Source organism: Podarcis muralis, chromosome 14 (genome assembly GCF_964188315.1).
Source record: "Podarcis muralis chromosome 14, rPodMur119.hap1.1, whole genome shotgun sequence".
Lineage (NCBI taxonomy): Eukaryota > Metazoa > Chordata > Lepidosauria > Squamata > Lacertidae > Podarcis > Podarcis muralis.
In genome coordinates, this window is record NC_135668.1 from 44,381,262 (window position 1) to 44,397,400 (window position 16,139).

Below are 16,139 nucleotides of genomic sequence, written 5' to 3' on the forward strand. Positions count from 1 at the left end.
CTGGCTGCATGTCACACTCCCCAGAGGGTTGTGTCACCCTCATCATGGCAAGTACATCTGTTAAAGCCTGGCTGTTAGCAGCAGTTGCACCTACTGCGATGTATGGAAGAATGTGTGTGTTTTTAGTGGTTGCACACTGCCAGATATAAAGGAATAGCACAGTCTATGTAGCCTACATGAGTTGAATTACCATTGCTAACGTTTCTCAGATTACGGCCATCTTGAGGCAGCAGGAAGTCACTCTCAGGCAAGCATTTATGCCGCCAACTACAGTGGTGGCCCTTTACAACATGATTAGATCATGTATGCTAGGCATGTCCAAGTGTAGCCAACATGGCGCCCTCTAGATGTTTTGGACTACAACTGCCATCAGCCCCAGCAAGATCTAGCAATGGTCACATATGGTGAGTTGGCAACATCTGCAGGGGACGATGTGGGCCACCCCAGCACAAAGTGAACAGCCAAATCAAAACATGCCAGCTTTGCAGGCAAGTGCCACCACCAGAAAAGCAGGTATCAACCATGCTAGCTATACAGGATACCAGGTTCATAGGAAACAGATTTGGAAATATCAATTGATAGGGAGGAAGAATGTAGGAGGGCTACTGCCTTCATATCCTCTTTGTGGGCTCTCTGGAAGCAACTGGCTGGCCACCGTAAGAAACAGGATGCTAGAATATATGGGCCTTTAGCCTCATCCAGCAGCACCCTTTGGACTCTGTTGGGGCAAACTACCAAGCTCCTGTCTTCCTAAAGCCTTGCAGGTATATTTGGGCAGCAGGGGTGGGGGGATAATTTGCTAAAGTGGAACAGTGCTTAATAGATTGTGCCATACTTAGCAGCTGAAGCACAGCAGTCTCAAAAGGACTGGGCAGATTCCAAGCCTAGCGCATAATGCAGCAATGCTTCAAAAGGTGGTGCGTCCTTTCTAAGTGTTTATTAACTAATGGTGTTTTACCAGGCCTGTATTCCCACATCACCACATACAATGCTTTTAACAACAGCCAAATGTTCACACTCAGACTGAAACCATATTCGGACACTGCCTTGTCAAGCTTCTTCACTCTTTCCCCCTTTTAAAGAATGAATTATAGATAAATATGTATATTCAAACATTAAGAGTCTGCAAGAGAACTTTTTTGTTTACATGAAAGAGCACACGTAGCTCAGAGCAAGTTGCTGCTACTGCACAACTACTACTAGACAAAAGAGGCTGCAAAAGTCCACCATTAGAGGGGTGGGTGTTTGGCCCAACTCCTTCTCATTCACCGAGTCTTGTGCCAATGAAGCTCCTGGGTGAATTAAACACATGCACACGAAAAATCAAGAAATTAACAATGCCTGAAAACTTTCAAGTACCAGTAAGCTAGTACTTACTAGGGATTGTAACCTGAGGAACCCTAACATCCAACACAAATAGGCTGATAATACCTAGGAAAACTGATGGCACAACATTGAACAAGCCTCGTCCTTTTAAGCATTATTTCCCCAGCTTTCTTCACAATCTCATTCCAATAGCAGTCTTGTTTTCATTTCCAAAAATTATTTCATGTATTGCATATATATATACACACACACACATACAAAGATTTAGCCTGCAGAAAAGGATGGGAGAATGGTACATGCCGCTCATTTGCAAGAGACGCGGAACATCCAGTAACATTGATTTGGAGTGGGGGGAAATCTCTACCAGGTCAAGGTGTTTTTCTTAAGGATGGATTTCTGTTAATGACAGTGTTTGTGCTTCTTGCTGAATCCAATGAACTGGGATGGATTGCCAGTGAAATCACTAGGGGCGCAACCAACAGTTTTCATATAAAGCACAAGCTCAATTCACCCTACAACAGGGTGCACTCTTAAGGTCTTCCTCCACACTTAAAATTCAGCAGCTAGCATCCCACAAGATTGAGCGTGGCTACCATAGAGTAGGTGAACATCAAGCATCTGTAAAAGCATTAAGAATTTGTCTATCATACACACACACACACAAAGACAATCATTAAGCAGGTATGTAGTTTGCTGAAAGGAAGCAGCTACCGTTTACAGTCTCCCCAACATTTCATTCCCATTTGCTTTGGCTTTTCATGCCCCAGAAAAAGAATGGAATCAACTTACATTTCCATCACTCCTCTGTCCTCCTTTGTGTGTGATAACTACCACTTCCATCCATTTACGCAGGTGTTGCTGTGGGGGAATCCAATATCGAGTGTTATTTCCCGCTTTCTTACAGCCTCTGTTAGTTAAGCATGGCCCATGCAATTATTTACAATAAAGAAACTTTGTATAATAGTTGTATTCATTTCGGGGGGGGGGGGGTTAAGTGAGGAGGCAAGACTGCTATCTGCAGACACTGAGGGCTTTGCAGCCAAGGCATTTTTCATTTTTGCCCAGGTAGAAGCAGTCAATAAGATCTTTTGTCCAGCCGGAATCTATGAGAAGATTGTTGCATGCTCCCTGATGCGGAACTCATTCTAATAAGCGACCTTAGCTCACCTCAAGACCTACATCCTAAAGTCATGAAGAAACCTCCAGCTTGATGACAAACACATGTTGTTTCCAGCTGTGCCATGCCATGTGAACAAGGTCACATCTAAGTTCCCCATTGTGCCTGGCGCAAGAAGGAATGAGAGTGGGTGGCAAGGGCAGCTGCAGTGGAGGCGAGAGGAAGCATTCAGTTCTGCGCCTGCCACCCGGCCATGCCACTACTTAGGGGCCACAAATCTCAGACCAATCAGCTTCAGCTTAGCATTACGTTCTTGTAGTACTGCAAAAGGCTCACACAAGTAATTTTACACACACACATCCAAAGCCAGCAAAGTTTTTCCAAGGTTGAAGGGAAAGACAGATGCCCAAGCAGAACAGCAAGGAACAGGGATTCTGTTCCAGATGGTATATTCTGTTCGTGCTTCTAGCCCCTATGACTAGAACCTCCACTGGAAGAGTCCCTGGCCAGGATTTTACCTCTGCTACTAATCCACCTCCAGCTACCCTTGACATTCCAGTATTCAAGCTCTGCTGGAAGAGCTCATTCGAGCTGCAAAAATTGAGCAAGAGGTGGCAGCGGTAACATCCTACACATAACAGACCAAGTTTGGAGGTGGGGGTGAGGTCAGAGAGACTGGCTTGCCGATTCTCTTTAGGAGCCTAGCTGCAAGTTCCCAGTTCCAGTTTTTGGGTTGCTAGTGGCTGTTAAACCCTTGGATGTTATTTTATTTGGCACAACTGGACAACACCATCAAACATAAATAACAAGGTGGAGCAGATTCAAATGGTTAAAGACATGTTCTTGTTCATGCATACTGGATGTTTATTATAGCATTAGAAATAAAGTTGCCAAGTCTATGAATGTTTGCCAAAGTAGCCTGACATTTTGTGGTTTGTTGTTTTTAAAGGGGGGGGGGCATGCTTTCATTTCAATTTAGCAGCACTTTTTTTAAAGCCAACTAGTTCACATTCAGCTTCCAACTGAAGATTCACGTACTCCTGCTTCCTCCTCCCACCCCACATCCGACACCCAATTAATCCACAGTTAAAGAGAGAAGATTCTTTGTACAAATCTATTAAATAGCTTTTAAGCCTCCTCTTTGAAACTTTCGATTTCAGAGTGACATTTGCTTAAAAATCATTCAAGCGGTTCCATGTTCTTACCATCATTTGATCGCAGAATTTGTCATTAAAGGAGTTAGGGAACAGTCGGGTCACTGAAGTTAGGCGGTTCACCACATTTAGCGTCAAACTTCGGTAATCACCCAACATCATAAGCAGAGGCCTCATGTGTGTGTGAATCTGGTCAACTTCAATCGTAGCACCTTCCAAAAACTGACAGGAAGTAACAGAAGCAACATCATAAAAGTATTTCTATGCAAGCATTTACGTGAGCTGGTATTTTTGACTGCAAGTTTAAAGCATCCTTAGAGTGGAAAGGAAAAAAAAAAAACCCTACTGAAATAACTGTGACTTTTGAGAAATAAAGTACACAGGCCCAGTGCAGACATAACTATGGTTTCTTGCCTTAATGTTAGTAAAGATCCCAAACAGAGTGAAACCCCATGACTGAAATTGTTAAACAAAGGCTGCTTCCAGAATGCATGTAGCAGCAGATAACCAGAGAAACCACTTGCAAGCAGAAAGACTGCAATGGCTGGGGAATCAAACTGTTAGCCTCAAGTCTTTAAACATGGTTTGGGTTAAAAAAAAACACCTTAACTGTGGTTAAGAAAAGCAAACCATGGCTTGTGATACATTTGGATTGGGTCACAGATGAAAAAGCTTCACACTGGCAATTACGTTCTCCATGTGGAAGGAAGATTCCTCCAATAAAGCAATAAGCAACTTTAGAGACCGATATTTCCAACAGGACAAACTTCTGATATCACAGAGATATGCACTTGTGTCAGAGCTTGCTGGAGCTAAGCAAGTCTGGGTGCGGACAGTCCTTGGATGGAAGGCCACCTGGAAATCTTGTGTGTGCCACCCTGAGTTTAACAGGAAGGCAGAATACAAACAAAGCCACATAGGACATACACAAAAACAAACCAGCCTGCTCCATTTACAGCATTTACTAACGACGTGTCTGCCGTGGTCCCAGCCCAGGAATCCCTAGTCCTTCCCAGGAAGGTAACTGTGCCACCTGGACTCTGGTAACTGGGCCAAACTTTTTGGAGGATCAGGAAAGACCTGATCATGAGAAAAGCTTTCTCCAAAAGAGTCCCCAAATCCTGAAACCTCACTGCCTAGAAGAAGCCAACAGCTGCAGAAAAAGGCACCAGGTCAGATGCCCAGACTATAGAGTTCTGCTGAAACAATGTGCCACAACTGCAGGACTGCTCATTATGGTCCTGACCCAGCACCTTAGTCTTTGCCCAAGGCCCTTGCCTGGCCTGCGTTTACAGTATATTCCAGAACCCTAGACATACTGGACTCCATCTTGCATGGGTTATTATCACCCCTTGGTGGTGGGTGTCACAATGGATCTGGGTAATGGCAAGACTAGCTACAGTGGCCTCTTGGACCACGTAAACCCTGCCATCAAGATGTAGGACAGTTAACTCAATTTTCCAAATCTTTTGAAAAGACTTCCGCTTCAATATTTTGTCTATAAATGTCTGCGGGGACCCAGCACCTGCTTACTGTTTTAATGCATTTTCAGCCCTGCCGTTCAATACGAGTACGGTGCAGGTTTTAAGCAGCAATCAATAGTTACATTAGCTATTTAGGTACCATAATTAAAAACACTCAGTTGCATTATAGCTATGACATCAACAGCCCACTCCCAAGATTATGGGGCCCGTCACAGCAAGACATCAATAAAGCGCCCCAGAACAACGTTGTTCTTTCTTTGGAAAGTGGTTGTACACATTTGAGAGGCAGCAGAGAACTTCTATGCCCAAGATCAAGCCATTTTAAAAAATAACCCACTTCATGGCGCCCCAATTACACTGGCATCATGCAAACAGAGATATAAACAGAGCAGCCATTAATCCCAATGGCAAAACAGCTTCCTTGTTACTCAGCTCTTGAGCAGAGGAAAAAAGTCAGCACAAAGCTGCTTTGTCTCAGTGCCACAAACCTTTCTCATGCAAGCCTCTCCTGCCTCCTGGAGTTCATTGTTTGTTGAGTTAAGTGCCTTGAAAAGCGCAGCAATGATTTTCTCTCTCGACTGCGGCAAATAATTGCAGGCAGCTAAGGCATCTGCAAAAATCAAAGGAAATTGAGCTTCCTTATTAACTGGAAATTCAAAAGGTTAAGAAACAACTCTTTTGTTTTTATTTCTATAACGCTTCTTTGATTTCTTCCCAAATTACAGACGGCTTAACATGCTTTGCCAACAGCAACAGGCTTCAGAAGAGGGGGTGGTGGCAATCATTTGTAGTTTTACAAGTAGCCGATTTCCAAAGCACATTTAGAATTCTGGACCATTCACCATGTGTGAAGAGAGGGAAAATGTTCCAGAAGAGGAGAGAACGGTGAATGACAAGCGGTGAAGAGAAAAAGGCTGTGATCCGTTCCTGGCAGGTGAACACGGCCCCTGGCTCTGCCAATGAAATGGAATTAGTATTGCATGCTGATTTACTTAGCCAAACTTTGATACCATAACAACAAAAATACCTGCCCTGCAACACAAAAGCTTGCTAGCACAGAGAAGTCTTCAGCAAATAGCAGCAGAAGGCAAGGGAGATGAACACCACCAGGAAATGTATTCCACAATTGGGTGCAGCCACTGAGAAGGCCTCACCCAACTGCGCTTCCACTATAGTCATGCCACAGAAGGGTCTCTCTACTAGACTTTGAGCAGTGAGCAGCTTGATGCAAGACGAGGCGATCCCTAAGATATCCTAGACCCAAGTTATCCAGGACATAAAAGCCCACCGCCAAGACTTTTAAAGACGCCCAAAAACAAACTGCCAACCAGTGCTGTTGTTTCAGGGAAAGTATAATATAGTCTTCTTGAATGAGCAGCCACCAACATCCATGATGCCGCATTCTGGACCAACTGAGGTTTCCCAATACAGTGGTACCTTGGGTTACATACGCTTCAGGTTACAGACTCCGCTAACCCAGAAATAGTGCTTCAGGTTAAGAACTTTGCTTCAGGATAAGAACAGAAATCGGGCTCCGGCGGCGTGGCAGCAGCAGGAGGCCCTATTAGCTAAAGTGGTGCTTCAGGTTAAGAACAGTTTCAGGTTAAGAACGTACCTCCAGAACGAATTAAGTACTTAACCCGAGGTACCACTGTACTCTCCAAAAGTGAGTTACAAGTCCCAACAGCCTTAGCAAGCATAGCCAATGACCCAGGACAATGGGAACTGTGGTTCAGCAACAACTGGAAAGCCAAAGGCTCCCCACTCCTGCACAAGTTCCTGGATTTGCTCCATGGCACCAGTTTTTAAAAGTGTATCAGCGAGAAACAAGGTCAGAGGAGACAGTTCTGAGCTAGGTGAACCAACAGTGTGACTCGGTTTAAGGGAGCCACGTATGTTTATATAGTTAAGTTGGTGCTCAGCCTACTACTATGCTACAGATGCTACTGCAGACTGCAGACATCCTTATATCTACAGGGCCCCATCCTTTTCCCACTACAGCATCAACCCTAGTGCTTTCTATACAATGCAGCATATAGCACCCGTATTCAAAGTCTTATTAAACTTACTCAGTGCTGCAATCCGAAGAGGTACCAATGACGGAAGACTCTTGTAGCAGGGCAATTTCATCAAAGCACAGTCTTCAGCCTCACATAAATTCAACAGCTGGAAGTGGAGATGGAAAAGAGTTGACTCCTTGTTTTGAGCCAGGGAGCGGGGCTCTAAACACACTTTAAATTGTTTACCTGTCATTTTAACAAGGCACTTTGAAGCCAAACACAACCATTCGAATTTCATTAACAAAAAAATCAGGTGTTGCATTTTGGAAGGTTTTCCCCATCATTGTTTACTGTTTTAATGTGACTAGACTAATGCACCCTGCCTTGTAATTACATAACTGCTCCAAATTGTTTACTTAAATATTGTATCCCATTACCTTTTTGTCCATTTTGAACCATCATTACAAACAATGGATCAGTCTGATAGTCCCAATTTTATTTATTTATTTTATAAAATTTATATACTGCTTGATTGTAGCAAAACGGCAAAGCAGTTTAGAGAAAATATAAAACAAAATTATCACTAAAACATCTACAACTATAATTTAAAACACACGGGAGGTTCAAACTGCAATAAAATAGACTAAAACAATTCAAAACTCCTAAAAAAACCTTTCTAAACATCTGGGTAGCCCTTGTCTAAATAAGAATGTCTTCAGCAGGTGTCAAAAAGAACACAGTGAAGGTATTTCAATTATCTGCATCTGACCCATATAAAAAGCAGATCAGAGCTGCTCATCGTAATTCTTTTAAAACTATGTGGTATATACAATGTCTCCCCATTTAAAAATGCATTTCACCTTACAAGAGGTTATTGTAAATGAATTTTTTTTAAAAAAACCCAAATTAAACTTCACAAAATAAACAAGTATAGCGGCATCAGGAAGAAAAGCCAAGGCATTCTGGCAAGGGCACAATGTCTAAATATAGTAACATTAATTAATTACAGTTGGTGAATGACAGATTTACTAAGCATACTTACACTTCTCAGTTGTATCAGTTTTGCATTGTTTAAGAACTATGGTTGCCCTCCAAATAATCCTGCTACTCTCAAGTGTATGTACATAGGGTGGTAGCCCAAAACTGCATCGTGGATAAACCCATGGAGACTAGTTTTAAAATTTGTGAACATAAAGACCAAAGGGAAGTACCTCTGTATAGAACACTTTGTGTTCTACAACATTTAGATCCATGGTGAAAAGTCTGGGTTGAAGTGTGGTGCAGAATGTGTTCCCCTCCATCAAACCAATCTGGGCATTTGCAGGTTGATGCCTAAGTAAGTGCTTTTTCGGAGGAACCATGTCTTGGAGGACCTAGAAAATAGCAGAGAGCATCAGAAGAGGGGTCTTGGTTTGTGTGGTCTAAACGCCACCTTTCTCTTTCCCTCAATCATCGCAGACTCTTCTTATATGCAGGATTATCAAACCCAAATTCAGGACACACAGTAAACATCACTCCTTCAATACAACCATCCACAATTAAACCTGCAAAGTCTCTCACTGGTTGCTAGCATTAGATAACCTCTGTGCTGCTTCCATGACGTACAAGGTCAAAATCATGACTAATCCTTTGTGCACTAATCATAGTATTTTAATCTTTCAAAATTCCCGTTATCACAAGATCATCAGACACAGCACAAAAGTGGATATAGCAAAGTATATGCAGAATGGAACACTGGTCTAAAGAAAAACAAGGCCTGAAAAGTAATCGCATGGGAGGATTCCCAGAATGTGCAGTGCAAAGAGAAATTCCATGTAAATCTCAAGAAAATAAAATTAGCCAGAGTGCTTAGAGCAGGGCTAGAGAACCTGTACACCTCCAGATGCTGTTTGACTAACAACTTCCATCATCCCCAACAATGCTGGCTGGGACGGATAGGAGTTTGAGACCAACAACATCCAGAGGTGCCCGTGGATGAGCCATTCAAGCCCCTACAGAGACTTAGGACATTTATATCCCTCTTCCTTCCAAGGGCACCTAGGGCAGCAAACACATCAGTGAGTATAAAGAATACAAGGAAAAATAAAACCTAATACAAACTTCTAAAAACCATTTTAAACATCGAGCTCAATTGGAAATATCAAGCCAATCGGTATCTCTCAACCTACTTATCACACAAGGTTGTTGCGAGAATAAAATATGGAAGGAAAAATGATGTGTGCTGCCAAATGCTCATTCAAGGAAGGCTCAGATAAGCACCCAATGGATAATATTTAGTTCATGGGCAAGCATGGCCAAGGAGATGGGACTCGGGAGACCTGAATGCAAAGCATGACTCAGCGAAGGGCTTGCTGGGGAACTTAGGAGCTATGCTTACCCAGCTGCAGCTCTTGTATCACCTTTTCCAGGGAGTTATCACACAGATTAATACAGGATCAGTAATGAAAGGGCTTTAACATTGCATATGTACAACCTGTGATGTGAAACGATTATAGCCTCTCAGCCCAATAATCCTCCCAGGATTGTTAAAAGGATAAAATGAGCTCTTTGGAGGAAAAAGTGGTATGTAAATGTTAAAAAATAAATATATTTAATAAAATGCAGCAGAATGAGGCAGCAGCATTCTGAACTGGCAGAGTAGACTGCAACCCTTAAGGCTGCAACGATTTCATGTTTGAATGCTCTCTCTTGTGAAAAGTCCCTGAAAGCAAAACACCGAGAACATCCAAGAGACAGATTCTAGCCAAGCCAATCCCACGTGGTGGTGATGATTTACTATTTACAAATTATAAATGTGCTAGTTTTCTATTTCCAGAGAGCATTTTTTCCCCAATAAAGAAGCGTTGTGAAATGTGACTCCTCACCAGCAGATTGCAGTGCTACAGTTCACACTGCTATCTCAGCCCGCTGCATGTGTCAATCAGGTCACAGACAATTAAACGTTAACAGGCTGCCTCACCTCTTTATGCGGCTCCATGATCACAGTGACGCTTTTCCCCGTGACTTGGGCAAGCACCTGCAAGGAGTGCATCGCTTGCTTCCTTACAGTGGAGTTTGGAGAGGTCACCTCTCGCACCAGGTCATGGGTCACGTGATGGAAAGACTTTTCCTGGGCCGAGAGGATGTCTTCTGTTTTCTCTTCATCTTTCAGAGGAGTCGCGCACCTGATCAGGAGCTGTTCCAGGGTGGTTTTGGCCATAGCAACTGCTCCGTTCGAAACCTATACAGATTGCAGAAGTGTCAGTGTGTTGCCAATGCAAACTAATGAGCAGCGCTGGAGTACCAAATTCAACAGTGAAGTGACCAGCTTGCAAGAACATTCCTGCTTGAACGTGGATTGGAAACTTTACACAGAGGACCAGTGTGGTCACCCACTTTCTCAAAGGGCCCATCGCCATCAGGACCACCATCCCTGACACTGTCAGAGCCACGGTGCAGCACAGCTGTTTGCTGCCGCCACCAGCCAATTAATCCCAGTTCCCCTCCTGCCTGCAGTTGTGTTTGCCCAGCATCTGCTATTTGTCGCGGGCATCGTATCATGATGGGAGATTGTGTCCATGATGCTATTATTACGGGAGCCAAGCTGGTACTCAGCTCTATGCCACAGCTACCATGTTAAATTCACCAAGATGCAATACCCAACATCTGCACTACGTCTTGGGAAACCTTAACATGGCAGCCACTCCTGCAGAATGGAGCCAAGCGCCAATCTGGTTCCACTAAGAGGCACCACTGCCCACTGCTGCTGGATAAACACACAGGAAGTAGGAGGCAGTGACAAAAGAAGCAGGAAGCAGCCATGCCAGGCAGGCAGGCAGCAGTAGCACCAGGCAGGGGAGTCAGACTGGTGCTGGACAGAGGGCCAAGGATAGCAGCTTGTGCTGGCTACACAGATACATTTCCAAAGCCAGAATGAATTGGTGGTTTAATGTTTCCAAGGTGAGATGTCAAAGCACACCTCATCAGTAAAGTGGAAGTGTCTGTCTGGATGAACAGCACGTGACAAAACCTCACTCAGTGAAGTTCAGTTATCTTTAAAAGTCTTGCTTATCCAATTCCATGCTGTTTTTCTTCCCCACGTTTAGTCACACTGAAACATTGCTATTTAGCAAATGAACGCTTCCCTAGTTTTCCATGCAACCAAAAATAGTAATTACACATACAAAGTTGAAAGAGAAAAAGGCAGGTCCGCATGTAGCGGATTCGATGCTCGTTTTAATCTGGATTCGTAAAATCTCTTTCCTCGCAGGAGTACCATTCCCTCTGGCCTTCTTTGAACCCTGATGAGGGACACAAAGACTGACCAACCTTTCCATTTAACCAGATTTTGAAGGCACAGCTTAAGGCTGACTTCAACTCCTTTTTAGCCTTTAACCATGGTTAACAATAATGCAATATACCCCTTAACAGTGATGAAGGTAAGAGACAGAAATGTGATCCCAAGACAGAATAAAGTGCCCGTGTCTGATATCTTAACCATGGTTAAACGGGGGCCACTATCACATCCCCGCATAGTGCTGGTCAAGCAATCTCAGGCCCAACAACACACCTGTGAAACAGGAATGATGCTGACTTCACTCACGGTGAATGCCTACTGAGAACGAGCCAGATGAATCTACCATGTCCTTCATGGTAAAAATCATACAACTATTAAGCATCTGTGTAAGAACCTCCAAGTTCTTCACCAGTTTTCAGTGAGAAGTATCATTACAGAAGCTCAATGCAATGGTGAAAAAAAGCAGGCGATAAGCTGTCTGGACAGGGACCAAAACTCAGTCTTGGAGCTCTACATGCTGAAGGTCCAGGGCTCAACCCCCAGCACCACCAGGAAGTACACCGGGAAAAGATACTATGGAGAGCTACTACCAGTCAATGCAGGCAATAGTGGACTAGATGGACCAACCATTGGTCCAAGCAGCTTCCTATAATTGATATGAGTCTTAAATACCTCTCCTGTTAGGTCCATCATGACAAACAGCAGCGCCTTGAGGAAAGTCTGTTGATTCTGGAGAACCCAAATGAGAGGCAGCCGCTCCATGAGAAATTTGATGGACACCACTCCCCCGAGCTTCGCGTACCAGGCTTGTTCATAGCAACAAGCGCACAGCCGCTCCACGATGTAGGAGAACAAGGGAAGCTGGCAAGCCTAGAGGGTTAAGGAAAGAAGCAAGCAAATGTGCATCAGTCAGAAAGGCGCTGGGCTGTTCAAAGCAAGATCGCATCTGCAAAGCTGGAAGTGAGCTTCGTTACCCTTTCCTTTGATCCCAGGATGATGCTGGCAACATCAAATATCACGGCTAGGGCCACCTCTCCAATTTTGCAGAGCTCTTTCTCCTCGTACGCCATGCAGATGGCGATGGCATCGATAAGCACCAAGGGATCCATGCCTTTGGATCCGTTTTCTTCACTGTGGAACATGGCCGTGCTGGGCTGGCTTCCAACCTGGTAACACTGAAGCAAGAACGGACCTGGGATTTATAGTAAGGCGGGGAAGAGGAGGAAGTAGAAAAGAAGGAGGCTTCAATTAGATGAGAAGGAAAGAGCAGCCCTGCTGGGTCAGAATAAAGGTCCACCTGGTTCAGTGTCCTGATCTCCCCGGACCGCGGGTATAACCAAATGCTTCCAGGAAGTCCACAAGGAATGAGTGAAGGCATTGGCAACTGCTGCCCAGAGGTATACTGCATAGGACCATGTAGGCCCAACTTAGCCATTGTGGCCAAGAGTTGTTGCCAGGCTGGGTAAATACCTTTTAAAGCCATTGATGCCATTGGCCTCTGCCATATCTTGTGGCAGTGGATTCCACAAATCAACCCCACATGGTGCAAAGAAGCCCTTTTTCTTGCCCATCCCAAATCTGCAGTCAATTTCATTGGGTGAGCCCAAGTTCTTTGATGGCAAAGACGCGAAGGAGTCCGCTCCATTTACTTCCTCCACCCCATACCTAAATACCATAAACTGTTACTGTCATAGACCTCCCCACCCACCCAAAAAATTATGTACAGTAATACCTCGTGTTGCGTAACCTCTAGGTTACAGAATCTTTGGGTTACGACTGCGGCAAACCCAGAAGTGTATACTTCCGGTTTTCACCGCGCACGTATGTGCACAAGCGCTCAACTGCGCCCTGCACATGCGCAGAAGAACTCAATTGCACCCCGTGCGTGTGCAGAAGGGCACCTCTGGTTACGAAGTTTTCGGGATACGGCCAGGCCTCCAGAACGGATCCTGTTCGTAACCAGAGGTACCACTGTATTCCTCTTAACTGCCATTTATCATAACAATTTCAGGCAGCATACAATAGTGTGAATGGCACCATTCACAGAAACTAATTAAAACCGGGTATCAACAACATGCACTTAATGACCTGAAAAAGAATGATATCTTCGCCTGAAAACAAAACTGCCGTGCTTTTACTCCAGGCTTCTTGTTAAAGAGTCACCAACCTGCTGCCCTCCAGAGGTTGTTCTGGCTAGGGCTGATGGGAGCTGTAGTCCACCAACATCTGGAGGGCACCAGGTTGGTGATGGCTGGCGCAACATTTACTTACCACACTGCTGGGCAACTGCCACCATGGTGTAATGCCGAATTAAGCTGGCTACAAATGGAAGAGCGCTGGGACGCAAGTCTTTGATCACTGCCGACATGAACGCCCCTGTCAACGCCTGCTCAAACGTCTTACGGGCAGGTGTGTCCTGGGCTTTGTACCGATGGGAAATGATTACGCTGGGAATCGACTTCTCAGTAAAGCTGCAAAAAGCAAAACAAATCAACAATTTTACAGATTTACTTTAACTGAGAGAGAACATTTTGTTCTGATCGAGGGATGAGAAGCTCATCTGAAACCACATCCGATGTGTCCTGTGCCACAAGGACGCACTGAGGAAATGCAGCTCATAGAATCGCAGAACTGTAGCTCAGCATCAGGAGAACTGTAGAACTGTAGCTTAGGATCAGGATCAGGCCACAGCTGATGCTAGCCATCTGAATCTGATTCTCAAAACCATGGCAAACGTGTCAAGGCTTGCAACCAAATAGTATGGATACAGCCAAGAGAGTTTGTGTTCACTTACCCAGAGCTCAAAGGGGTTAACAGGAGCACCAAGCTGAAGTCTTACATGATAGGCTAATTTCATCCTGAGGATTTACTATCAAAATGTCTACTGCATCATCTAAATGCCTGAAACTGGTTTTAAATAGGAACAGTAATTCCCCGAGTAACTCAAGTTTTGCAATAAAAAACATCAATCTGTTTACTAATAGTGCAAGCTCAGTGCCTAACAGAATGAGCTTTGAACCAGGAAATCCCCCATCCAAATCTTGCCTCCACCACAAACTCAGCAAATGGCCTTGGGCAAAGGAATATATCTCAGCCTCAGTCCCTTATTTATAATAATAACGGGACAGTGCTGTTGAGCTTTCCATAAGGCTGTTGTAAGGAATACTGAACTAGTAACGCATATGAAGCATTCTGAATGTTCTAAAATGCAAGAAAAGTGTTCAGTAACATAGTTCGGTTGGAGATCATCTGTTTCGCATGCAGATGGCCCCAGGTTCATTCCCTGGCATCTCCAGGTAGGGCTAGGAGAAAAGACTTCCTGAAACCCTGGAATGCTGCTGCCAGTCAGTGCAGACAGTACAAGGTATAGGTTCCTTTGTACTACAAGATGTTCACTGTCCCTGGCTGCCATTAAAGTCCTCCATAGGCAAGTGTTATCAGTTCCAGGGGTCTATTCTTTCCTTTTAACAGTGATTCAAGCTAAATACCAGGGATCCATTTACCACCCTCTGGCAAGCATGACACGACACCCAGCCATGAACCTGAGAAGGACCAAGGTATTGCCCCCTGATCAGTGTGTCTGATCAGCAACCCGTGCATTTTCTGCATCCAGGTTTGTCATCTCTTTCCCCACCTATTTATTTCCTTCTATCTCAACATTGCAGAGCTGCACTACAAATCACCCAAACCACCAAACCTGTTTGGTTGTGTATAATGTTATTCCAACTCAGAACAGACCCACTGAAATTAATGAGCATGACTAATGTTGGCCCATTAATTTCAAGGGGTCTACTCCGAGTAACACTCACTTAAGAGGCGACCCTCTGCAGAATGCAACCCCCAAGAACTAGGCGCAGCCTGCCAACCTTAGTTTTGCAAGCCATCATAAAAGAATCTTACTTCGGATGGGCGAGAAGCTGATACAAAGCGTGTTTGTTATCATCCAGGCTCATCATGGCCACCAAGAAGCATTTGATCACCTCCCAGGCCTGTCTCCGGTAGTATGGCTCTGTGTTCGCACTCTTCAAGCAGTCCAAGGCAGTCTCGATGGCCTAAAACAATGGAAGCAATTTGCTTCAGTATACCGTAAGAACAAAAAAGGTGATGCATTTTAGAAGCTGCCTAGCTAAAAAATTGCACAAGCTTCTGTGATGCCCGCTGGCTTAGATCAGTGGTCCCCAAACATTTTCTCCCCCAGACCACTTGAAAATTGCTGACCGTCTTTTCTTTCCCCCGCTGCCAGTTCTAAAAACTACAATGTGCTGTGCCAGTGTTTATTGTTTTTAATTGTATTTTTATTGCGTCTTTGTTTTGCACATTGAATTTTATTGTATTACAATTTGAATTCTGAAGGGTATTCAGACCACAGTCTGGGAACCCCTGACTTCAGTATCTTTAAGAGGGGATTACATTACAAAGTCACATGCAAGGGCACCCTTCTAGGCAGCAACCACAAAAAATGGTGAGGAGCACAGCACTATGAACTACAATGTATTGATAATGAGAAGAGTTTACAATAAAATAGACAAAATAATGAATACATTTGCAAGGCTTACAGTGAACCACAAAGCACAAAAATTACTGAAGGATGCTCTAAGCAACTGACAAATATAATTACACTTGCAAAGCATACATTTCACAGTGACAAACCATACTGCACAAGAATTATTATTGCACTGAAGAACGTTCTAAGCAGCTGACGTTTCAGCTGCTTAGAGCTTTCTTCGGCACAACAATAATAAAAACAGCACCAATAATTATAATATAATAATAAAGTATGTT

General features: G+C 44.1%; 1 protein-coding gene across 9 annotated transcripts in view; it reads right to left on the reverse strand.

Moving 5' to 3' along the window:
* TRRAP (transformation/transcription domain associated protein) overlaps nt 1-16,139 on the reverse strand; it is a 166,116-nt gene that overhangs the window by 122,920 nt on the left and 27,057 nt on the right. For all 9 annotated transcript variants that reach the window (XM_077918588.1, XM_077918587.1, XM_077918586.1 and 6 more), the window contains exons 22-31: nt 15,258-15,409; nt 13,629-13,828; nt 12,332-12,549; nt 12,030-12,227; nt 10,041-10,301; nt 8,293-8,454; nt 7,151-7,247; nt 5,570-5,691; nt 3,649-3,819; nt 2,116-2,184 (exon numbers count right to left, since the gene is read on the reverse strand). In XM_077918588.1, the coding sequence (XP_077774714.1) occupies nt 2,116-2,184; nt 3,649-3,819; nt 5,570-5,691; nt 7,151-7,247; nt 8,293-8,454; nt 10,041-10,301; nt 12,030-12,227; nt 12,332-12,549; nt 13,629-13,828; nt 15,258-15,409 (1,650 nt within the window). The remainder of the gene's footprint in view (nt 1-2,115; nt 2,185-3,648; nt 3,820-5,569; nt 5,692-7,150; nt 7,248-8,292; nt 8,455-10,040; nt 10,302-12,029; nt 12,228-12,331; nt 12,550-13,628; nt 13,829-15,257; nt 15,410-16,139) is intronic.